Source organism: Nasonia vitripennis, chromosome 1 (genome assembly GCF_009193385.2).
Source record: "Nasonia vitripennis strain AsymCx chromosome 1, Nvit_psr_1.1, whole genome shotgun sequence".
In the NCBI taxonomy this organism is placed as follows: Eukaryota; Metazoa; Arthropoda; class Insecta; order Hymenoptera; family Pteromalidae; genus Nasonia; species Nasonia vitripennis.
The window spans coordinates 3,122,490-3,147,369 of NC_045757.1; the positions used below are offsets into that span (position 1 = coordinate 3,122,490).

Genomic DNA, 24,880 nt, shown 5'->3' on the forward strand with positions numbered 1-24,880 from the left:
TTTTTGGAAATTATTACGCGCGGCGCTGCGAGAGAGTTGCGCGCGCTGGGTCACTAGCCGTGAATCCCAGCGGCTCAGCAGTTTTGTGCGAGCATTACGCGAAAGAACGAGCAAAAATTTGTGTGATCGTGTGCCACTCTCTCTTTCTCTGTCTGTCTGCGCAGCCTAAGGTGCCGGAGATCAAGGCACCGGCCGAGGCGCCGATTAAGATCGAAATCAAGGACGTCACGCCGATTGGAAGCCGAAGGGGTTCACTCGTACCCGGAAGTGGCACCAGCAGCCGAAGGGGTTCGCTCATACCACCCGAGGAACTCGGACGCAGAGCGAGTATCATCATCAGCGACGAGGTAACGAGATTTTTCCTCCTTTCCACCTGGATACCCTCTTTTAATACTTTTTCTCTCTCTTATATATATATATATAGTTCTGCCCTTTCTCTCTGTCTTTGACTCTTTGGATCTACCTATTCTCTTCTCTTCTTTTGTTCTGTCATAGACTTCTTCTTCTTCTTCTTCTTCTTCTTCTCCTACTTGAATCTTTCTCTCTGTCTGTCTCTGTCGAAGCGCAACCTTACGCGACATCGCGAGCCCAGTCGCGTCCTACAGAGTAGAGTGACTTTGGACTGGGCTCGCTGATATTATTTTTTTTTCAAATTTGTCGCGAGTTTCAACGAGTTGCATACCATAGTCGTAGATGTTAGACCTAGTGACTTGGCGACTGGATTTTTCTTAGACAGCATAACTAGAGTTTTCACTTTTTTTGGATTTAGTGCGAATTGTGACTTGACACTATTAGACTCTATAGTTTTATCTCTATCTACATCTGTCTCCTCTGTCTGCTAATATGTACGTGATCGAATCCCTTATTGCATATCACATCCATAGTCGATCGTACTGTGTAAGCCCACGAGAAAAATCCCGAAAAAGCCCAAGCTCTGTAAAGTATATAGTCTTCGAATTAAAAATTGAAACACAACTGTGCGAAAAACCAAAGAGAAAAAAAAACCCGAAGGATAAAGTCTTTATGTAAACTCGTTGTATGGTATCGTTGATGGAGAAAAATCGAACGGCGCAACGCTTAGGTAAACTCTATACATACACATATAATAATTGTTTCGAAGATAAAAACGAGGAAAAAAAAGTTGCGATCTAACTTCGGGTACAGAACATCAGAACAACATATCTCACACATGTCATGCTCATAACAATTTGGTCCATAGGAAAATAGAAAGCTGCGCCCCGGCGAAGTGTTGGAAGAGAAGAAGGTGAGAGACATTTTTTTTTCTTCCTCCCGCTCAAGAGGAAGCCATTCAATAACCAACGGCGATATGACAATAATAATAAGAATAACCAGCAATAATCGAATTCATCATTCAACAACTATACAATAATCAATTAATTCTCACTATTTTCAATATAATTATAATTGATACACTCTCTATCTCTGCGATTAATTTTTTTAATAATATAATTTAATTTAATAACAACAATAACTGCACACCAATCATAATATAACGATAAGATATAATAATAAGTTAATAATAATAATAATAATAATATAATAATACCAAAATCAACAAACGCACTCACACGATCAAGCCTTTTTTCTATCTTTTTCCTATTTTTCTCTATTTTTAAATTTTCATTTTTTTTTGTTTTTTTTTTTATAAACATCCCGAACGGCCTACAAACTCCCAGTTTTTTTATTTTTGGAAAAAGTCCCTTTTTGCTACAAACCTAAAACCACTGACACACTTACACGCTGAAAAATCACACTACCAATAAAATAAATTCTCGCACGACGATCGCAGTTGTCGATTCCTTCAAAAGTTACAATATGCATGATACAACCTCAACTGCGGCCGTCGATGTCTATGTAAAAGCACCAGATTAAAAAAGCCAAATCTAAAGAAAAAAACTGATTAAGCTCCAACTATTTCGGTCAATTCGCGTGGATCGCGCGAACCCACACACACAGCACACACACACACACACACACACACACACACACGGAAAATATGTTAACTAATCGAAAAGTATCCGTACACGACACCTGAGCTCAACGAGGCGTCGTTAATTGCACCCGGGCATATAAGAGTGTCAGGCAACGCTATTCATGGGAGTTAATTACATCAGTAGGTATAGGCGTGTATACACGGCCTCATCGCTAATCTCTTTCTCTCTCTCTCTCTCTCTTTCTCGACGCTCTGGAACAAACTCAAAATTCGCGCTCGAACGCGCGCGCGGGGGATAATCTTATATGTTTAATAAATTATCGCTGAAAATAAGCAAGCGATTCCCTAAAATAGACGGCTTGTGCAGAGGGAGAGAGAGAGAGAGAAAATGTATGCCATCTGGCAAGGAGACACGCCTAGATAGCCCCCCCAGTGCATACGTACGTGAGATAGCGTAGACCTGAGGGACCTATCATATTTTTCTAGATTCTTCGGCTATTAATTGCCCTCTCGGCATTAAATTCGCAAGGGAAAGGATTCGAACCGAGGCGTCGATTGAAATATGGTCACGAGATGCTCCTACGCGCGAATGTAGGCTGCGATGATCGGTATGAGTAGCTTCGCCGATTTCGCCTGGTGGCTAACGATGTCGAAGGCTTCTATTAGTGTAATCGAGAGCGTGAGGTAATTTTGTGGTTACAGGGTCGCAAAGTGGCAAATTTTATAAAAGATGTCACACCGATTTAATCCTTAATTTTTATTTGTTCATCACGTCCTGTAATCGACGAAAAGCCAAGCGGAGATCGCGTGTCTCCTTTTAGGCGAATTGCCTCTTTTGGAACCCTCTAACGGTCGACTTTCACTCTATTTCCTTACACGCGCCATCGGAAGCTCGCTTTCGTTAATAACGTCGAAACTTCGGCCGACTATACTATATCTTCGAAAAAGTCACCTGACTCGTTCCAAAATCGACTCGAAAACTCCTCTAACATTATGTTTATATAAATCGATTCTCTTGCACTGTATTAACGCTAATATATCGTGTCTGCACGTGCTGCCGTGAAATAAGGCCGCAACGCGGGAAATTCCGTGCCAATTTCGCCTTTTTGCAAAGTCGAGCTCTCGAGCTCGGTGATGTACTGCCGTACGCGCGTTCCTTAATCTTTCCGCAATTAAATATTAGTTATTCGTGGAAAATCAGCTTGGAGCCACCGATCTACACACGCACACGGATACTTTTCGATTTTTTCCTCATATGCCTACAAACGCACAACACACTTACTTGCATAAATTTAAACGATCTTGGATTTTAAAAAATCGTAAAATCCTGTAAAAGCGAAACCCGTTAAAAAGAAAAGAAATATGTCACGTCGATAATACTACGTATAGTCATGAGTGAATCTCTTTGCAATAGGTGTATATGATGATGTGCGACACGTCCTTCGTGATTCGTCTTGTTCTCTACCTCTCATAACCTACTCTTGCCCTGTATACAGCATAAGTGTGCCCAAACAAAGAGGAGATACTCGTCGAAGGAGGTGATCTGCTGAGATGCCGAGGAAAATGCACTATTCCCCCTGTAGTCATATACCGATTGTCAGAACTGTGTTGATGTACTAGCATAGCTGTTCTCTCTTTCTCTTATCTCCACAAGTGTTTGATCGTTACTGAATCCCTGAACTGTTGTTAAACCCCCTGCCACCACCCCCCCCCCCCTCCCTAAGTCTCTGAGCAAAATGTGTCTCTATATGTGTGTCTGTGTACATGTCCAAGCCTCATGTTCGTCTCTGTACTTTTCTGCAGGTTAGATTACGACCCGGCGAGGTGTTGGAAGCCAAGGTGAGATTTGTGTTCGCTATAACACAAAGCTTACCTTACCACGAAGCCAACCATCACCGCAGCTGCGCTCAAGCATAAAAACAATCCCCCTCCCCCCGCCCCCCTTTACAATTAACGTCGTCGACGTAGGCGAAGGGCTTGCATTCCATAACGTATTTTTCAAATCGATGTGATATCTCTGACAAAAGACTGACAACAGAGCCCTGCGACTTCGTCCGTCGACCTCCCGCAGGCCTTAGCAGCCTCCGCGCTGCCAATAATATTATAATAATATAATAATGATTAATAATAATAATAATCAATAATAATAAACGTAAGGAGTAAATTTCGCTTGCAGAAACAAAAATCACTAACAGCAGACGTGCTACGTTTCGAGATTTCGCGATTAGGTGATCTCTTTCAGGCGACACGTTATACATCATAAATATAGACATAAAATTAAAATAAAAAATCACGATCATTATCAGAAAGAAAAAAATTGTCTCACGTGTTCCATTTGTTTTTTGGGAAATGATCGACACAGAGATTCCGGCCCGGAGAACTACTTGACGACCAGGTTAGATATCTCTTCGATGTATTTTTTAAGAAAAACAAAAATATTGATTATGGCGGCGGGAACACACACAACCGCCGTCTGTGATTAAAACACATCGTGATTAACCACGTGGATACTTTTTTTTTTGTATTTTTGGAATTTTTATGAAGAACTTCATTTCTGTAGTAGTTCCATGTACATAGTTTTCCTAATAATTAGATTTCAATGTTCATAATGATCGTCATATACCTGTATTTTTTTTTTGTCACACATACTTTTTTGACTTTTGCAGATTTGTGTTATATATCTCTGATCTTTTTTGTGTTTCACAACTATCTCTCCACGTATATGTTGTAATATATGTATGTTTAGATATTCCAGTTAGACAAAGTGTACATAAAGAGAAAAAACCAAAAAATCTTGTTCGCTCGAAGCAATCGAAGCGGCAGCAGCAATGTATCATGTCACATCGTTCACATATTCATATACAGTTCACGTTTTTTTTTTTTATGTCAAGATTTTTTATACCGATTTTTAATTAACGATACCTTACATTACTTTGATACTCTTCGATACACAGAGAACCACTTTTTTATACTTTATATTTTAGCCACGATGATGACAAAATCTAGTTACGTGCACAAGAAGTAAAAATAGAAATATAATAATAATGCTGCCGCACGTTTGTTTTGCTGCTTTAAAGCTTACAGCGAATTCTCGTAACCCCTGTGAATAACGCCTTGTAATTTTTAGAGTTGAAAATCCTCCTCTTAGATATATATGTGTAACTCGAGCGTCACGGAATCTACTTCCATATACACCTGTGGCGTCTCGATCCCGCTTTTAAATGTTCATCTAAATGTACGATTATGTGTTACACCGCTGTCCTTTTATGTGTTGACTTGAATTATATATTCTTCGCCGTTGATCGACGTACACGTTATATAATTATTATCAGTATACATGACTCTCTCATATATATATATTGTAGATTTATAATAGAATTAATGAACGATGTGAATAATACCAAATAACTGTGATAATAACACTCAGCGACTTGAGGCTGAATCGAACGACGACAGAGTAATACAGCTTGTATACTTGAGTAGAAAGTGCAGTAGAACTATATTTAAAGAAAAAAAGACTGCAAGGTAATCCAAACGTACACAATGCGTCTACGATTAATTCTTCCATATAATATTCAATATCGTGCTTAAAAACGAAAAAAGTTGTTTAAAGCGATAACTGAATATTTTTGGCAGAATTCATCGTACACAGTGTACATAATGTGTACTAAAAAAAAAAAAGAAAAAAACTGAAGGACACGCCATTGACACGCCAGTGAATTGACCGTATATACTTCACCATTGCGTGAAAGTAGCTAACCCCAAGGGTGACTAACCAACTCCACTTATATATAAATACGAAAATCCATGAACTATCTCTCAACCACATACGTATCTAACTTTGTACTCTAATTTCTCACCAATGCAACTACCCCAGGATTTTTTGTATTAACTGCGCATAAAACAATTAAATCAACCGTTTGCTCCTTGTACTTCACACCAATAATCGTATATTGATCATAAATAAAACAATATTAATTACGCACAATAAAAGCCCCGATGACTTTTGCACAGCATCTATGTACAGAGTAGAATACTATGAGATTCTTGGGCAAGGTAAGTGAAGAAATGGTGCAAAAGTCAGTCGAGGTTCAAAAAAAAAAAAAAAAAAAAAAAATTGAAAAAAAGAATCTTTTGGCACTTTAACTAACACGAGGAATTTTTGCGCACCGACTTTAGCGACGGCGTCCGAGCACGGACGCGCGAAGGCTCAGCGTGGCGGATATTGAGAATAAGCCCAGCACCCCGCTTAAAGATGTTGGATCACCGGGACCACCACAGATCGTGGATATGGAGGAGAAGATCTCTGTCCCCGAAGGTTAGTTTTCGAGATCTGAGATCGGGATGAGTCGATTGCGCGGTTATCTTCATTCACGATCATGAATTTTCCGCAGACAACACGGCAGCTCTTACCGTTAGGGTTGAAGGTACCCCCGCGCCGACATTCAAATTCTACAAGGGTATGACCGAGATTATCGAGGGCGGAAGATTCACCTTCCGCACCGATTCCGAAACGAACACGATCACACTACTTATGCGCAAAGCAAAGCCGAACGATGAGGGCACCTACAAGATCGTCGTCAGCAACATCCATGGCGAAGACTCGGGCGAGATGCAGCTCTTCGTCACAGGTACGTCTTCAACTTCTGTAGGAAGTTGGTATGGATCAATCGCTGCCAACGTAATATTGCATCGAGATGATGGTTTCTCGTTACAGATGCCAGTGGTATGGACTTCCGTGCCCAGTTGAAGAAACGCAAGTACAAGCAATGGGAGCGCGAGACGGAGAAAGAGACGGTCGATCTCAAGGAGACCGAGAAGCCACTGCCTGCCCTCAAGAAAGTCGAAAGGGTGAGTCATCATTTGATTTCTTTGAAAATCATACGCTTACTATTTTACTCTTTATACTACTTATGATATGTAGAAGAACTAGTTGTCTCGCTCGGATATAAGAAAACTTTTACAGGTTTGCACAAGAGTAAGTCACGATGTTAAACGTGTAATTTCTTCATCCCCTGTGTTTTCGATTTTTTATCACTCTGTGCCCCAGTGTACTATTTATAGTACGACCCTTGTCATTCTAAGTGAATTTTCAATCGTTTGGTTTATTCAACGTGTCAACTAAATTAATTAACAGCAGGGTTACTAGAGTTTTTTTTTTGTTTTTGAAATCCCCCATTACAATGACGAATTTATGTACTAATATCAATGGTGTTTTGACGAAACGCAGAAGATTACTCCAGATAAGACAATAATCGAAGAAGATAGCAACCACGAACCTCCACGTAAATCGATAAACTTTGTATTCGTTACGAACTTGTACAGTAGCTGCCACGTGTGTTGGGATGATGAAAAGTAGAGGAACATATTTTTCTCCATATGATTTCATAGCGAATCTATAGTTTCTCCTTAGGCATTGAAAAAATATCGAATTTCGCAAAACACGATAGTTTCATAGAATTGTCCAGGCGATAGAATCGATTCTCCACTCTGAATCTGTGCTTTGCATGATTAATTGGTTTATTTTTACTCCCGTAGCCATCGACGAAAGAAATTCGCGATACGATTGCATGCCCATATATTAAGGTCATCGTGATAAACTGTTAAAAATCAAGAAATAATGACTTGTCGAGTCCGTTGTTATTCATTTTAGAGCAGTACCGGTTGTTCGCGTAGACCCTCGCTAGCCGAATTAATCCCAGACTGGCCAGTACTTCATCACTTCATCAAGACGGAGGTTGGAGTTGTGGTTATCAAGTATACCGATGTTCTTGTCAATGTTCCAATGTTCTCTACTCGTATCTCTCAATATTGTCTGGCGCCGCTTGAAATGTCAAAAATTAGCTTTTTATTTTTACTTTTCAGTTATTTCCTTCTATCGCTATACTCTTCTCCTTTTTATTATTTAAAATTTTTTTTCTATATTCTCTTATGCCTGCGATGGATGTTTAGTGCTTGGTATGATCGTTATAGCATACGGTTGCTGTATTTCGATGTTGTCGATGTGAATGTCTGTAAATGGTTATTATTATTTTTTTTATTTTAACCCTTATTTTGGAAGTCGTTTTTGCGGCCAGTTATTTTACACTTTTTCGTCTCTGCGATTTTTTCGAGGTCCTGATTCGTTTTTCAGAGATGTCCTTGCGTCGATTGTCGAATTTTTTATTTTTGTCTCGTCGACTGCTTTCCATCATTGATTTTTGAATTTTACAGTAGCAGTTCTACATTTTCAGCACGGATGATTTTTGAAGATTCAAAGGATATTTGAATTATTAATAATTTTTATCTCGACTATTTTTGAAGGGAACTAGATGTTTCCTACGTAAGCGTTGCGTAAAATTATAATCACTATTTTGTTTTGACGTACGCAGAAACCTGAATCGTTCTTGAAGCCGCTTATCGATCAATACGCCAAGGAGGGTAAGGACAAAAAAGTAATGTTTGAAGCCAACTTCTCCAAACCCAATTGCAAACCAAGGTGGTACTTCAGGAAAGATGTGAGTATAAATGATGTGAATGTAAATGAATTCATGAATTCACGCATTCATGAATAAATCTTATCTGAAAAATTGCGTTACAGGAAATATTCGCATCATCCAAGTACAAGCTTAAGAATGAAGAAGATTGCTATCAACTTATCATTCTTGGACCAAAGGTGGAGGACACTGGCAAATACACTATTGATATTTCTGGCATATCGAGCACGGCCTTCCTCAATGTTGACGGTAGAGTATTTTATTCTTTATATTTTCTATATAAAAAACATGTAGTTACAGTGTTATATAATAATCCAATTTTATTTTAGAACCCGATCCAACGTACACCTTTACCAAACCACTTAACCAACAGACGAGTGGCTTCCTCAAACACGAAGTACAATTGGAATGTACGGTCAGTTCGAATATGGCCAAAGTGGATTGGTACAAGGGAAAAACGAAATTGGAGGATGGAGATGTTTATCAAATTTCGAAAGACATGACTGGCGTTTGTCGTTTGACAATCAAAAGCGCAACTTTCGATGACAGTGGTGACTACTTCTGTAAGATCGCTAAACAGCCTGACAAAACGGACACAACGCTGTCGATCATAGAATATCCATACAAATTCGTCAAGGTATTGAAACATCAAACTGCTACTGAAAAAGAAACGATCACTTTGCTCTGTGAGCTTGATGACGCTGCTGGTGAAGTCAAGTGGTTCAAGGGCGACCAAGAAATACAGTCGGACAAGAGGTACGAGATACATTATTACGTAGCATGAAATATTTTAAAGGCCCTTGTTGAAATATTAACTAAATCACTTTTATTTATAGAGTCCAGATCAAAGAAGATGGGCGCAAGAGGAAACTTATCATTAAAGACGCTAAGGTCACCGATGCTGGCATGTACTCGTGCGTGAGCAATGCTGACAAGACCGAGGCAGAGCTCATCGTTAACTGTAATTGACTCAATTATTTCGAAAAACAAAAAAATCAGAATTCTTGTCAATAATACATATTCTTCTTTTTAGATCTTAACCGATTTAACAAGAAACTTAAGGATACCGTCGGTATCGAACGTGAAAAGGTTGTATTGGATGTCGAATTACAAGATCAAACTGCTCCGGCCAACTGGTTCTTCAATGGCAAACCCATTGAAACCAATGAAAGGGTTGAAATTAAGAATCTCGGTGGTGGTAAACACCAGCTCGTTTTCAACAGAGCTGAAATGACAGACGATGGTGAAATCACTTGCGAGAGTGGCGAATTGAAGAGCTCGTGCCAACTGTCGATCAAGAAGGGTGAAAGCAAACCTATTGCTGAGATCCCTGATACAGTTGAAGGACCATGCAATGCTCCTATTGTGTTCACTATTCCTTACAAGGGTAAGAAACGTTATATGAAACTTCAACGTTATTAAAAATATTGATTCTAACGGCATCGGTACTAATAATCTTTTTGAATAATAGTCGAAGGAACCAAACAATCGCAAGTCGAGGCTAAACTCATGAAGGATGGAAAGGCTCTCCCACTCAAGGATGTCGAAATAGTTGTGGGTGAAGATAAGATCACATACAAAATTAAGAAGCCACAGCACGACCAATCTGGTACCTACCAAATCAAGATCGGCAACGCACAGGGAGAGGAGGTCAAGGATGTATTCGTAAATATGCAAGGTAAAATTTGATAAATCAAAAATTTCTTAAAATTTAAATTTATTTATTCATCTCACATGTATACCTCGTTTATGTAGACGTTCCATCACCTCCGCTCGACGTCGAAGTAACTGATGTTTTCGCAACTAGCTGTGTTGTCAAATTTAGTCCATCTAAGGATGATGGTGGTTCACCAATCACTAAATACGTTATTGAACGATTGGACATGAGCTTGAAGTCTCAATGGGATAGCGTAGGAGAGGTCATGCCCGGAGAAAAGACTTCTTACAAGGTTGAAGATCTTGTAACGAAGAAAGAGTACAAATTCCGCATTCGTGCTGTGAACAAAATAGGATCCAGTGAGCCGGCGATGTTTGGAAAGCCTGTTTTGGCTAAGGATCCTTGGGGTAGGTTTTTAAAAAATATTAAACTCTATCTGTCCATCAAGTCGATACAGTTTTAATTAAAAAATTTCTTAATTACAGATGAGCCAGGAAAGCCAGGTAATGTGGAGGTCACAGACTGGGACGTAGATCACGCAGACCTCACGTGGACAAAGCCAGAGAACGATGGTGGTGCACCTATTACGGGCTACGTTATTGAATACAAGGAGAAATTCGGAAAGGAATGGGTCAAGGGCAAAGAGATCGAAGGCGATGTAACGAAGGGAACGATCGATGGTCTCAAAGAAGGGCAGCAGTACGAATTCCGCATCCGTGCAGTCAACAAGGCTGGTCCTGGAGAACCATCTGAGCCAACTAAGCCTATTATTGCTAAGAGTCGATTCGTCAAGCCATTCATCGTTGGAGATGGTCTTAAGAATCTTGTTATCAAGAAGGGACAAGTTATCAAGTACGACATCAAATATCAAGGTGAGCCCGAACCTGAAGTCAAATGGTTCCTGGGAGACAAAGAAATCGTACAAGATGCTGCTGAAAGAATAACCATCGACAAATACGAGCGAAACACCGTATTGACTGTGAGAAAAACAACCAGACCCGATTCGGGTAAATATAAGCTGGTGCTTACAAACAGCTCAGGCACTTGTGAGAGTATGGCCGATGTCGTCGTCCTAGATAAGCCATCGAAACCAATAGGACCACTAGAAACGACAGAAGTTAGATCTGATCACATCACAGTTAAATGGAAGAAGCCTAAAGATGATGGTGGTAGTGACATTACCGGCTATGTCCTAGAAAAGATGGATGTAGATACTGGAAGATGGATTCCAGCTGGTGAGATTGGCCCTGGAGAGCCTCATGAGTTCACCTTCTCAGGATTAACACCGAAGAAGAAGTACAAGTTCCGCGTAAAGGCCCAAAACAAAGAAGGCGAGTCTGAACCTCTTGAGACTGATGAAGCCATTTTAGCGAAGAATCCTTATGACGAGCCTGGCAAACCAGGAAAGCCTGATATTTACGACTATGACAACATGAGCGTTAGCTTGAGATGGGCTAAACCTGACACCGACGGTGGTAGACCAATTACGCACTACACCGTTGAAATGAAAGACAAATTCTCGCCAGACTGGATAGAAGTAGCTAAGACGAACGATGACAAACCAGAAGTCAAGGTCGAAGGTTTGAAGGAAAAGATGGTTTATCAGTTCAGAGTTAAGGCACATAACAAAGCTGGATGTGGACAGCCCAGTGAACCTACTGACAACCATCTGTGCAAACACAAAAATCGTGAGTATTATGAATTGTTTCACAATAATACCATTTAATTGAAATAATTAACCTATTTTTTCAATGTTACAGTTAAACCAAGAATCGAACGTGAAACCTTTAAGTCTATTACGATCAAAGCCGGCAGAACACACAAATGGTCGGTCGATGTAATCGGTGAACCACCTCCAGATTGCAAATGGGTCTGGAGAGACAATATTCCACTCACAAATACTGAGCGTATCAAGATTGAGAATGTCGAATATCACACAGACTTTACTATTATCAATGCCGTACGAAAAGATACAGGAAAGTATACTTTAATCGCTGAGAACGCAAGCGGAAAAGATCAGGAAACGGTTGACCTAATCGTATTGGGTAAACCTGATGCTCCAAAGGGACCACTGGTAGTTTCGGACGTAACCAAAACTAGCGCTAAGGTTAAATGGGAGAAGCCTGAAGATGATGGTGGCTGTCCTATTAAAGAATACGAAATTGAGAAAATGGATACGAAGACAGGAAAATGGGTGCGCGTTGGCAGAGTTCCAGGAGATGGAAATACTGAATTCGATATTACCGGATTAAACCCTGGAAGCGAATACAAATTCAGAGTAACAGCTGTGAATGATGAAGGTGACTCAGAACCGCTTGAAAGTGAGCGACCAATCATCGCCAAAAATCCATTTGATGAACCACTCAAGCCTGGAACACCAGATATCACCGACTACGATAACGAATCGGTCAGCTTGAAATGGACACCACCAGAATTCGATGGCGGAGCACCTATTGAGAAATACATCATTGAAAAGAAGGACAGATACAAGCCAGAATGGGAGAAGGCTATTGAAGTTCCTGGAAATATGTTGGAAGCTAAAGTTCCTGGTCTGAAAGAAAAGGGAGAATATCAATTCAGGATTGTCGCTGTTAATAAGGCTGGTCCATCACCACCATCAGATGCTTCTAAAATGCAAATTTGCAAACACAAGTCACGTACGTGTCAATTTTGACATTTGTTATTATATTTCATTTTAATTTGATTAGCTTAATTATAAAACAATTTTACAATTTCACAGTTAAGCCCAGAATTGATAGAACAAATCTTAAACCAATTGTTGTCAGAGCTGGCAAACCTATCAAGTATGATGTTGATGTGCGTGGTGAACCACCACCAGAAACCACATGGTATCACAAAGATACTCTGGTCAAGTCGGCCGGCAACATTGAAATTGTAAATATTGAGTACAACACGAAACTCAACATTAGTGACAGCATTAGAGCTAATACGGGCGTCTGGAAAATTAAGGCTGTGAATGCTCATGGAGAGGACGAAGCTGAAGTAGAAGTTACTGTTTTGTGTAAGGATATAATACATGCTCTGACGAAATCTATTTTTTACGGTGTATGCAAAAAAATTTATGTAACATTATAATTTCAGCGGCACCTTCAAAACCTAAAGGACCCCTTAAAGTATCTGATGTTACAAAGAGCGGTTGCAAATTGAAATGGGAGAAGCCTGAAGATGATGGTGGTAAACCTATTACTGGTTATCAAGTTGAGAAGCTAGACAAAGCTACCGGCCGTTGGGTGCCAGTTGGGCGTACAAACGACACAGAAATGGACATCAAGGGGCTGCAAGAGGGCCATGATTATGAATTCAGAGTTAAAGCTATTAACGAAGAAGGAGAATCCGAACCTCTCGTTACAGACAGATCTATTACTGCGAAGAACCCATACGGTTTGTGATAAATAATCTATATTCATTATAAAAACGCAAATAGAATATTTAATTCATTTTCAATTTTACTATATACAATACAGATCTTCCTGGTAAACCCGGTGTACCTGACTTTGAAGATTGGGATGTTGATCGTGTCGATCTTAAGTGGGAAGCACCAAAGGATGACGGTGGCGCACCTATTACAGGATACGTCATTGAAAAGAAAGAAAAGTTGACCAGTCACTGGGAAGAAGCTGAGACGACTACAACTTCTCAGCCAAGAGGTCGCGTTACTGGTCTTAAAAAGGGCGCTACTTACCAATTCAGAGTACGCGCTGTCAACAAAGCTGGACCAGGTGAACCCAGTGAACCAACTAAACCACACGTAATGAAAGCCCGATTCCGTGAGTATTATTAATTTATCTATAAATATTAACAGGAGGCAAATATTTTTTATTAATTTAACATTAAAATTCTAGTGAAACCACACATCAACCGCGACAAACTACAAACTGTGAAAGTAAGAGCAGGACAACTGGTGAAGTTGGATGTTGATGTAGATGGTGAACCTCCACCAACTATTACATGGAGCAAGGGTATCAAGCCACTGACTACCAGTGCTAACGTTAAGATTGACAACGAAGATTATAACACAAAGGTTCAATTATCGAATACAACACGAGAGGATACCGGAAAATACACAATCAAGGCTGTGAACGACTCGGGTTCAGATGAAGCCGAAGTAGAAATAATCATTCTCGATAAGCCCGGCAAACCTGAAGGTCCTCTTGAGGTTAGCGATGTTCACAAAGAAGGTTGCAAACTCAAATGGAAGAAACCGAAAGACGATGGTGGCCTTCCTTTGTCGAGCTACATCGTAGAAAAAATGGATGTCACTACTGGTCGGTGGGTTCCTGCCGGTATTGTAGATCCCGAGAAGACAGAACATACTATTACTGGATTAGAGCCAGGCAGGAAATACGAATTCCGTGTCAAGGCAGTGAATGAAGAAGGAGAATCAGAGCCATTACAAACTGATACTGCCATTCTGGCCAAGAATCCTTACGGTAAATAAATTATTCCAATATTTCTTAACTAATATCACAAAAGTATTATTTACTAAAATTTGTATGCGATGCATGAATTCAGACACACCCAACGCGCCTGGTCTACCCGAAATCGTCGACTGGTCTGAAAATATGGTGAAATTGAAGTGGGAACCGCCAATCAGAGATGGTGGCGCACCAATTACTGGATACATCATCGAAATGAAAGACAAGTTTGGAACTAGCTTTGTCAAAGCTGCCGAAGTCGATGGCCCAATTTGCACTGGAACCGTTCCCAAGTTGGAAGAAGGTAATCAATATCAGTTCCGAGTGCGGGCTGTTAACAAAGCTGGTCCTGGTGAACCCAGCGAAGCCACGAATCCACACACTGCTAAAGCTCGTTGGCGTAAGTTTATACAGATATTTTAAACTTAATCTATTCTTAATTTGGTAACCGTATTTATTCATTATTTAATTTCAATAGTCAAGCCATACATCGACAGAACAAACTTGCAACCAACAACTATTAAAGTGGGCTTAACTCTGTCATTGGATATTAACATAATTGGTGAACCTGCACCAAAGGTTACGTGGTCTTACAAAGGAAAAGAGATGGTTTCTGATGACCAAATTCGCATTGACAACGTTGATTACAACACGAAATTATTGATTTTGAAATGTAAGAGAGTACACACTGGAAGGTACACGATTAAGGCGTCGAACGAAGTTGGCGAAGACGTCGCAGAATTCGATCTTCTCGTCATGGGTAAACCAAGCAAGCCAACGGTATGCATTACGCAAAATAAATATTTCAAAATATTGACTGTTCGTTTCCAAAAAGTCAACAACTTATTAAAATGAAACTTTTAGGGTCCATTGGAAGTATCCGATGTTAACAAACACGGCTGTAAACTCAAGTGGAAGAAACCCGAAGATGACGGTGGTGCACCTGTTGAATACTATGAAATTGAGAAATTAGATCCTCTTTCTGGTCAATGGGTACCTTGTGGTAGATCAACAGAACCAGAAGCAAACATCACTGGTCTGTTGGAAGGCAAACCATATAAATTCAGAGTAAAGGCAGTCAACAAGGAGGGCGAATCTGAAGACTTAGAAGCTGATAAGTCTATCATCGCCAAAAATCCCTTCGATGAACCCGGAAAACCAGGACGTCCACAGCTTACGGACTGGGACAAAGACTTTGTGGATGTTACATGGACTCCTCCAGAAAACGATGGTGGTGCGCCGATTGAAAAGTACATTGTACAAATGCGCGACAAAGAAGGCAGAAATTGGGTTGACGCAGCTAAAGTACCCGGAAACACAACTAACGCTAAAGTTACGGACGGAATTGAAGAAGGCCATGAATATGAATTTAGAGTCGTTGCTGTTAACAAAGCCGGACCTGGTGAACCTAGTGACACATCAAAGAGTGTTGTTGCGAAACCACGCTTCCGTAAGTAGATAAAGCAACATATTTTTCATTGATTTTAATATTATATAAATAACTAGATTTCTAATACTTTTGATATTTTTGTGTATAGTTGCTCCACGCATCGATCGTACAAACTTACAGAAGAAGGTTATGCGCGTTGGACAATTACTGCGAATGGAGGCTAAGATTACTGGCGAACCTGCACCAACGGTTACCTGGAAGCTAAAGAATGTTACTCTTAAGACCCAAGATCGTCTGAAGATTGACAATGAAGATTATCACACAAGCTTTATCCTGAACAAATTAGAACGTTCAGACACTGGAACCTACACTGTTACCGCTACGAACGATAGTGGAAAGGATGAAGTAGAAATTGAATTATTAGTATTGAGCAAACCTGGCAGACCGAAGGGACCATTACAAGTATCTGACGTTACAGCAGAAGGCTGTAAGTTGAAATGGGACAAACCCGAAGATGACGGCGGTGACCCTGTCGATCATTACGTGATTGAGCGTATGGACGTTGATATGGGTAGATGGGTACCATGTGGAACTAGCAAAACACCAGAAGCGGAAGTAGCAGGATTGAATGAAGGAAAAGATTATCAGTTCCGTGTGAAGGCTGTTAATAGCGAAGGAGAATCCGAACCCTTGGAAACAACCATACCTACGACAGCTAAAAATCCTTACGGTGAACCTGATGCTCCTGGTAAACCAGAGTTCAAAGATTGGGACAAAAATCACGCTTTCCTCAAATGGACCGCTCCCAAAAACGATGGTGGTGCTCCAATTGAGAAGTACATTATTGAAAGGAAAGATCAATATGGTAAATGGCAAAAGGTTGCTGAAGGCCCTGGTCTACGAACTGAAGCTAGGGTTGGTGATCTTGTGGAAGGTCAGAAATACCAATTCCGTGTGAAGGCCGTCAACAAAGCTGGCCCTAGCAAACCTAGTGAACCATCTGACACTTTGTTGGCTAAAGATCGATATGCTGCACCTAAGATCGACCGTGCGAACCTTAAGGATATCACTGTTAAAGCTGGACAGCATGTGCGCTTGGACGTTAAGGTTTCTGGCGAACCTCCTCCAACTAAGACTTGGTCCCTTAACAAGAAGAAGCAAGAATCTGACCAAAATGGTGTCATCATTGAAGAGGAAGATTACAGAACTAAATTCTCCATTGGTTTCGCCACAAGAGCACATACCGGCACTTTGCAATTAAAGGCCGAAAATGATTCTGGCAAAGATGAAGCTACGATTACCTTGACAGTATTGGACAAACCTGGTAAACCTGAAGGCCCTCTGAAGGTCGACAACGTTCACAAAGAGGGATGTAGTCTCAAATGGAACCCGCCTCTTGATGATGGTGGTGTACCTATCGATCATTACGTCGTTGAAAAAATGGATACAATTAGTGGCAGATGGATTCCAGTCGGTCGCACGACGGAACCTAAGATGGAAGTAGAAAATCTAGTCCCAGGACAAGAATACAAATTCCGAGTAGCCGCTGTGAATGCAGAGGGTGAATCGGAACCACTTGTCACTGAACAAGCTATCATTGCTAAGAATCCATTCGATGAGCCCGGGCCACCCGGCAGGCCAGAAGCGACAGATTGGGATAAGGATCGCGTCGATCTAAAGTGGACTCCACCCATGAACGATGGTGGATCTCCAATTACTGGATACGTTATTGAAAAACGTGAAAAAGGTAGCCCGAGATGGATTAAGGCCGTCGAAACTGTTGGTCCAGAATGCAAGGGAAAGGTTGACAATTTGGACGAAGGAACTGAATATGAATTCCGAGTTCGGGCAATCAACGAGGCTGGCCCTGGAGAACCATCTGATGTTAGCAAACCTATTACTGCTAAATGCAGAAGACGTAAGTTTGAAAAACTTTATCTGATTGATAAAAAAAAAACTTATTATTTATGTAAAATTTTTTCGTTTGTCTAGTACCACCTAAGATTGACAGAAAGAACCTTCGTGATATTACTGTGCATGAGAATGAGCCCATTAAGTTCGACGTGAAAGTATTTGGAGAACCTGCTCCTGATGTTTCATGGTCGATTAATGGAAAGATCATTCATCAAACCACATACAGACGTGTTGAAAATGTACCGAATAATACGAAGTTCTTCAATGATCGACCCGAGCGTAAGGACACTGGTGTGTACAAAATTAGCGCTAGCAATCAATATGGTTCTGACACTGCTGAAGTCGAAGTCACCGTTGTTTGTGAGTATGACTTTACAATACTTTTAGTGCTAATTGTAAGCAGAGACAAATATTTTATTCTACGAATTATTATAGCTAAACCCGACAAGCCAGAAGGCCCATTGGAAGTGTCGAATGTACACAAAGATGGTTGCACACTGAAGTGGAAGAAACCTAAAGACGACGGAGGCGAACCAATTGAAGGTTATCTCGTTGAGAAGTTCGATCCCGAAACTGGAGTTTGGTTGCCGATCGGCAGATCGACCGTTCCTGAATTCAAGGTGGAAGGATTGACTCCTGGTCATGAATACAAATTTAGAGTTAAGGCTTTGAACAAAGAGGGTGAATCTGAACCACTTGAGACCATTGGATCTATCATTGCTAAAGATCCATTCAGTAAGTTTTTCAGTACATCGTCAAAAATAGTTTTTATGCTGATGCATGTTGATTAATCAACGCTTTGATATTTTTAGCTGTACCATCGCCTCCTGGTGCACCAGAACCCGTTGACTGGACGGCTAATCAAGTCGATCTTAAATGGAAGGAGCCAGTCAGCGATGGCGGTACTCCTATTACTGGCTACATTGTCGAAAAGAAAGACAAATATAGTACAATGTGGGAAAAGGCCTTGGAACGCGATTTGCCAGTATGCTCGGCTCTTATCACTGGACTCATTGAGGGCAATGAATACCAATTCCGTGTCATTGCTGTTAACAAAGCTGGCCAATCGGAACCAGGAGATTCTAGCAAAACGTTCGTTGCTAAACCTCGATTCTGTAAGCGTTCAACTCTTATATTTATTATTAAGATAATATCTATGACATGGATGTTTACTCATTTGTCGTATTACATTTTTAGTGGCTCCTAAGATCGACAGACGTACTTTACGCGATGTTACACTTTCCGCTGGATCAACACTCAAATTTGATGTTAATGTCATTGGTGAACCTCATCCAACAATGAACTGGCGATTTGGCTCCATGCCTTTGACTCCAAGCAGGACTGTCAACATCGACAATTCCGAATACACAAGCAAATTGACAGTTCGTCCTGTAAAACGTGACGATAGCGGTGATTACACAATCATTGCTACTAACTCCTGCGGAAAAGATCAAGCATCGGTTAAGGTTACAGTCACAGACAAACCATCAGCACCAGAAGGTCCTCTTTCTGTTACTGATGTGCACAAAGAAGGATGCAAACTCAAATGGAAGCGACCTCTCGATGATGGAGGTATTCCTATTGAATACTACCAAGTTGACAAAATGGACCCAGAAACCGGTTGCTGGGTACCATGCGGTCGATCAACCGATCCTAGTAAGCATTCACTCCGTTAACTAATAAAAAAACCTAAATTTGAAAACCTTATTTCATGTATAAAATTTAATTGCAATTTTTTTATTCTAGATTTGGACGTTACTGGCCTAACACCAGGCAAGGAATACAAATTCCGTGTATCCGCTGTGAATGCTGAGGGTGAATCCGAACCACTTGTTGCTGAGCAAACGATAATTGCAAAGAATCCCTACGACGAGCCTGACAAGCCGACCGATCTCGAGGCTACGGACTGGGATAAGGATCACATTGACCTTAAGTGGAGTCCACCAAAGAACGATGGAGGCTCGCCTATCACGGGATACATTGTGGAAAAGAAAGACAAATACGGCGAATGGGAGAAGGCTCTTGAAATACCAGCATATGGCGAAAGTGATTCTCCAGTACGAGCTACTGTCGGCGACTTAGTCGAAGGACAACCTTACGAATTCCGTGTTCGTGCAGTCAACAAAGCTGGACCTAGCGAACCATCGAACCAGACACCTGTGATCATCGCTAAACCACGCAACCAAGCACCAAAGATCGACAGAACGAATCTCATTGATGTTAAAGTCAAGGCAGGCCAAAACTTCGGTTTCGATGTCAAGGTCAGCGGAGAACCTGCTCCATCCACCAGATGGCTTTTGGATAGCAAGGACGTTAGAACAAACGAACGCGTTAAGATTAAGGATGTTGACTACAACACTCAATTGAACGTCCGCATGGCTACTAGAGCCGAATCAGGCAAATACCAGATTATTGCTGAGAACATCAATGGCAAAGACGTTGCTTACGTTAAAGTAACTGTTTTGGACAAACCTGGTACACCTGAAGGACCGATTAAAATTACTGACGTTACTGCTGAAGGCTGCAAACTTGCATGGAAGCCTCCGGAAGATGACGGCGGCTGTCCTATTGAGAAATACGTCGTTGAAAAACTTGACGAAGCTACGGGACGATGGGTTCCAGCTGGTGAAACTGACGGACCAGAAACGAAGCTCAAGGTTGAAGGTTTGACGCCTAATCACAAATACAAATTCAGAGTACGTGCTGTCAATAAACAAGGCAAGGGTGAGCCTCTCACAGCTCTTCAGAGCATTGAGGCCAAGAATCCATTCGGTAAGTACAATTCTGCGAAACATTTTATGATATTGTAATAAGAAAAAAATTGATAAAATACAATATATACATTATTTCATGAAATTTTAGATGAGCCTGGCAAGCCTGGTACACCTAAGATCAAGGACTACGATTCAGACTTTGTCGAACTTGAATGGACTCGTCCTTTGACCGATGGAGGTTCTCCAGTCACAGGCTACGTCATTGAGAAGCGTGACAAATACAGCCCATCATGGGAAAAATGTGCAGAAATCGAAGGTGATGTTACCTCCGGAAAAGTCAACGATCTCGTTGAAGGAACTCCTTATGAATTCCGTGTCAGAGCAGTCAATAAGGCTGGACCTGGCGAACCATCCGATGCAACTAAACCACACATCGCACGTCCTAAGAATCGTAAGTAAAAGTTTTTTCACAATAAATAACTCGACTATAATAATAGAATAGTTATTTGAAACGCGTTTCAAAACTTCATATTTCTTGTACTCGAGTTATATTAATGGATCAATGCAAAACAAAACTTCACGAAATAATAAGCCCTATATAGCACTTGTTAAGCACGTTACTTGTTCTCTTGCCAAGTAATTTCGATCGCTATCAATACCTTGCCTCGCGTTCAATGACTTAAAAAATCATTGACTAATTGATCTGACTTCAACGCCATCTTCCGACAAACTAACTTAAACAAAAGGAAAAAGGGGTAATATGCTTTAAATTTGTTGCGAGTAAGATATTGCTCTGTCAGTCGCGGGGACGGTCAGTTTAATATTAGGAGCAGGGCTTTAGTATCGATGATAATGAACAAATAAATTATTAGAGTATTAATATATAACAAATGATTGTACGGCAGTAAAATGAACAGAAAAATTTCTATTTTAACAGGTGAAGCGCGTTAAAAATATAATTATGATAACTCTAAATAACACATTTTTTTCTATTGCAGTTCCACCTAAGATCGATAGGAAGTACATGCTGGATGTGAAAGTTCGTGCAGGCGGTTTCTTCGACTTCGATGTTCCAGTTATCGGCGAGCCACCGCCAAAGAAAGAATGGAGCCTCAAGGGCAATGTCGTCACATCTAGTGATCGCATCAAGATAGTAAACGAAGACTACAATACCCGAGTACGTGTGCTGGAAGCTTTACGCTCCGATTCCGGAGAGTACACGCTTACAGCGCGCAATACGAACGGCAAGGATAGCGCCACATTGAGAGTCATTGTTCTCGATGTTCCTTCCCCGCCAGAAGGTCCATTGAAGATAGGAAACGTCACCAGGAATGGCTGCAAGCTTTCTTGGAAACCACCTAAGGATGACGGTGGCTCAGAAATCCTTAACTATGCTATCGAGAAAATGGATGCTGAAAGTATGCGATGGGTTCCGCTATGTGAATCCATTGGTACGACTATTGACATCGATCACTTGATTGAAGGACATCAATACAGCTTCCGCGTAAGAGCTGTCAACAAGCAGGGCGAATCTGCTCCACTTAACGGTCTTGAAAGCATCATTGCTGTAGATCCGTTCGGAAAGCCAGAAAAACCAGGAACACCATCTGTCACCGATTGGGACAAGAACCGTGTCGATTTGGAGTGGACTCCACCGAAGAGAGACGGAGGTGCACCTATTACTGGGTACATCATCGAAAAGCGTCCCAAATTCGGACAGTGGGAGAAGGCTCTTGAAGTCGATAGTGATAAGACAAATGCTAGAGTACCTGACTTGACTGAGGGAGAGGAGTACGAATTCCGTGTCATCGCCGTTAACAAGGCTGGACCAGGAGAACCATCGGAAGCTTCTCTTCCCATCGTTGCCAAAGCACGTTACGGTAAGAACATTTCTATTATGCACTATTTCAATTTGATAAAAAGAAGTGAAAAAATTCATCGTATTATTCGAGAGGTTTTAGAGTTTATAGATAATAATCTTGATGATTTTTTTAGTTAAACCGTCCTTCGATCCGCATTTACTGCACGACCTTGTTGTACGAGCTGGTCAGAAGGTCAGCTATGACATACCGATCGAGGCTTCACCCAAGCCGATTGCCAAGTGGACTATCAATAATGTACCTGTTGAGGCTGATGAGCGCCACGAGATTTTCACTACGCATAACAACACAAGTTTCGAAATTCCGTTTGCCCAACGTTCTGACAGCGGCCGATATGTGCTAACCCTTGAAAACGAGCTCGGCTCCTGCAGGTACTTGCGTTATTTATTTAAACGTTTGCAGCAGAGTCGCGTATTTTTATTTTATTCTCAAATTCATCGTTTTTATTTACAAAATTTATCGTTTACAGTGCCGGTGCCAACGTGACTGTGATCGATAAGCCATCCAAACCACGTGGACCCTTGGACGTGTCCGGTGTCACCAAAGACAGCTGTCACCTTTCTTGGCAACAACCACTCGACAATGGCGGTACACCTATTCTCCACTACATCATCGAGAAAATGGACTTTTCTCGTGGAACCTGGACCGATGCTGGTATGAGCATGGTCACGACACACGAGGTGGCGAGACTAGTTCACAAGAAGGAATACTACTTCCGTGTCAAGGCTGTCAACAGCGTTGGAGAATCAGAGCCATTAGAGACGGAAAAGAGCATCATTGCCAAGAATGAATTCGACGAGCCTGAAGCTCCAGGAAAACCAAGAATTGTCGATTGGGATAAGGACCATGTTGACCTTGAATGGCCTGCTCCAGAAAGTGATGGAGGCTCGCCCCTCACCGGTTACATCATTCAAAAGAAGGAGAAGGGCAGCCCATACTGGACTAACGCTGTTCATGTGCCACCAAATCAGAATAGCGCAACTGTTCCCGACTTGATCGAGGGACAAGAGTACGAATTCCGTGTTATTGCTCAAAATGCTGCTGGTCAATCCGAGCCATCTGAGCCAAGCGATCTCGTTTGCTGCAAACCTCGATACTGTACGTTTTTTTTTTTAGATAGAATATTTATTTATGCACACTAACATGTGTATTAACTTTGTGCTATTTTTTGACTACAGTGGCGCCAAAGATCAAGACACCGTTGACGGACATCAAAGTCAAGGCAGGTCACATTTTCCATTTGGATGTGGACTTTGTCGGTGAGCCAATTCCAGAGGTCATCTGGAGTATGAACAACAAGAATATCAATGCCAACAAGAGAACATCCGTGTCGTCGATTGGTTACCACACGATTCTTCACATAGTTGATGCTAAGAGAACAGACTCTGGCAACTACCACTTGCTGCTTAAAAACAGCAGTGGAATCGATGAAGGTTCTTTCAAGCTCACAGTTCTTGACAGACCTGGACCACCACAAGGACCTCTGGAATACGAAGAAATCACTGGACAATCGGTTACTTTGTCATGGAAGCCACCAAAGGACAATGGTGGAAGCGAACTTACGTAAGTATCGTTATTCTTTGATAAATGAATTACTATAAGCAAGTATTAATTTCTGTTTGTAAATTAATCGCATTCCTATCGAACAGTGGATACGTTATTGAAAAACGCGATCTTACCCACGGTGGAGGGTGGGTACCAGCTGTATCCCACGTTAATCCTAAGTTCAATCATGCAACGGTCCCGAGATTGCTTGAAGGAACCAGCTACGAATTCCGTGTTTCCGCTGAGAATCTCCAAGGACGTTCTGAGCCTCTGAATACCGACAAATCCGTTGTTGCAAAGAACCAGTTCGGTAAGTAGTTTCATTCACAAAAATATTAAAAGATACCACCAGTTGAATTAAAAAAGAACAAAAAATAATTTGATACGTATTTTGCAGTTGTTCCTGGACAACCTGGTAGGCCAGAATGCGTTGACGCAGACAAAGATCACATCAAGATCGAATGGACTCCACCAATCAGTACCGGAGGATCGCCAATTATCGGATATGATGTTGAGAGACGTGATCGTGCCACAGGCAGATGGATCAAACTCAACAAAGAGCCAGTCAAACCTATTGAATACTATGACGATCATGTTTCTGAGGGTCACCAATACGAATATCGCGTGACGGCTATCAATGCCGCTGGCGCTGGAAAACCAAGCGACACCTCGCACATTATCACTGCCAAACCAATGAGGGAGGCGCCTAAACTATACTTGGACGCTCTTATTGGAAGAAGAATCAAGGTTCGCGCTGGTGAACCGATCAACGTTGTTATTCCGATAACTGGCGCCCCGACGCCTAAGATTGAATGGACGAAGAATCTCATTCGAGTGGTGGACACTCTGCGTATATCCGTAAGCAGAATATACTACTTCCCAAAGCTTTGATAAACTTGAACAAAATTTTAAAT

General features: G+C 41.2%; 1 protein-coding gene across 10 annotated transcripts in view; it reads left to right on the forward strand.

Moving 5' to 3' along the window:
* The window catches only part of LOC100116868 (twitchin), a 51,033-nt gene that overhangs the window by 16,206 nt on the left and 9,947 nt on the right, over positions 1 to 24,880 (forward strand). For 6 of the 10 annotated variants that reach the window (XM_031922307.2, XM_031922308.2, XM_031922312.2 and 3 more), the window contains 35 exons: positions 165 to 347; positions 1,220 to 1,264; positions 4,317 to 4,349; positions 6,134 to 6,272; positions 6,349 to 6,585; positions 6,672 to 6,805; positions 8,326 to 8,451; positions 8,535 to 8,679; positions 8,760 to 9,186; positions 9,267 to 9,391; positions 9,464 to 9,817; positions 9,902 to 10,108; positions 10,186 to 10,494; positions 10,573 to 11,775; positions 11,848 to 12,744; positions 12,828 to 13,109; positions 13,190 to 13,489; positions 13,573 to 13,875; positions 13,951 to 14,538; positions 14,621 to 14,923; positions 15,002 to 15,303; positions 15,388 to 15,973; positions 16,062 to 17,831; positions 17,906 to 18,187; positions 18,263 to 18,562; positions 18,640 to 18,942; positions 19,025 to 19,483; positions 19,574 to 20,599; positions 20,690 to 20,992; positions 21,540 to 22,421; positions 22,537 to 22,792; positions 22,891 to 23,519; positions 23,600 to 23,984; positions 24,071 to 24,276; positions 24,364 to 24,824. In XM_031922307.2, the coding sequence (XP_031778167.1) occupies positions 165 to 347; positions 1,220 to 1,264; positions 4,317 to 4,349; positions 6,134 to 6,272; positions 6,349 to 6,585; positions 6,672 to 6,805; positions 8,326 to 8,451; positions 8,535 to 8,679; positions 8,760 to 9,186; positions 9,267 to 9,391; positions 9,464 to 9,817; positions 9,902 to 10,108; positions 10,186 to 10,494; positions 10,573 to 11,775; positions 11,848 to 12,744; positions 12,828 to 13,109; positions 13,190 to 13,489; positions 13,573 to 13,875; positions 13,951 to 14,538; positions 14,621 to 14,923; positions 15,002 to 15,303; positions 15,388 to 15,973; positions 16,062 to 17,831; positions 17,906 to 18,187; positions 18,263 to 18,562; positions 18,640 to 18,942; positions 19,025 to 19,483; positions 19,574 to 20,599; positions 20,690 to 20,992; positions 21,540 to 22,421; positions 22,537 to 22,792; positions 22,891 to 23,519; positions 23,600 to 23,984; positions 24,071 to 24,276; positions 24,364 to 24,824 (14,490 nt within the window). Of the gene's footprint in view, positions 1 to 164; positions 348 to 1,219; positions 1,265 to 3,757; positions 3,794 to 4,316; positions 4,350 to 6,133; positions 6,273 to 6,348; positions 6,586 to 6,671; positions 6,806 to 8,325; positions 8,452 to 8,534; positions 8,680 to 8,759; positions 9,187 to 9,266; positions 9,392 to 9,463; positions 9,818 to 9,901; positions 10,109 to 10,185; positions 10,495 to 10,572; positions 11,776 to 11,847; positions 12,745 to 12,827; positions 13,110 to 13,189; positions 13,490 to 13,572; positions 13,876 to 13,950; positions 14,539 to 14,620; positions 14,924 to 15,001; positions 15,304 to 15,387; positions 15,974 to 16,061; positions 17,832 to 17,905; positions 18,188 to 18,262; positions 18,563 to 18,639; positions 18,943 to 19,024; positions 19,484 to 19,573; positions 20,600 to 20,689; positions 20,993 to 21,539; positions 22,422 to 22,536; positions 22,793 to 22,890; positions 23,520 to 23,599; positions 23,985 to 24,070; positions 24,277 to 24,363; positions 24,825 to 24,880 lie in introns of all 10 variants that reach the window. The other 4 variants (XM_031922309.2, XM_016985031.3, XM_031922310.2 and 1 more) reach the window with 4 other exon arrangements.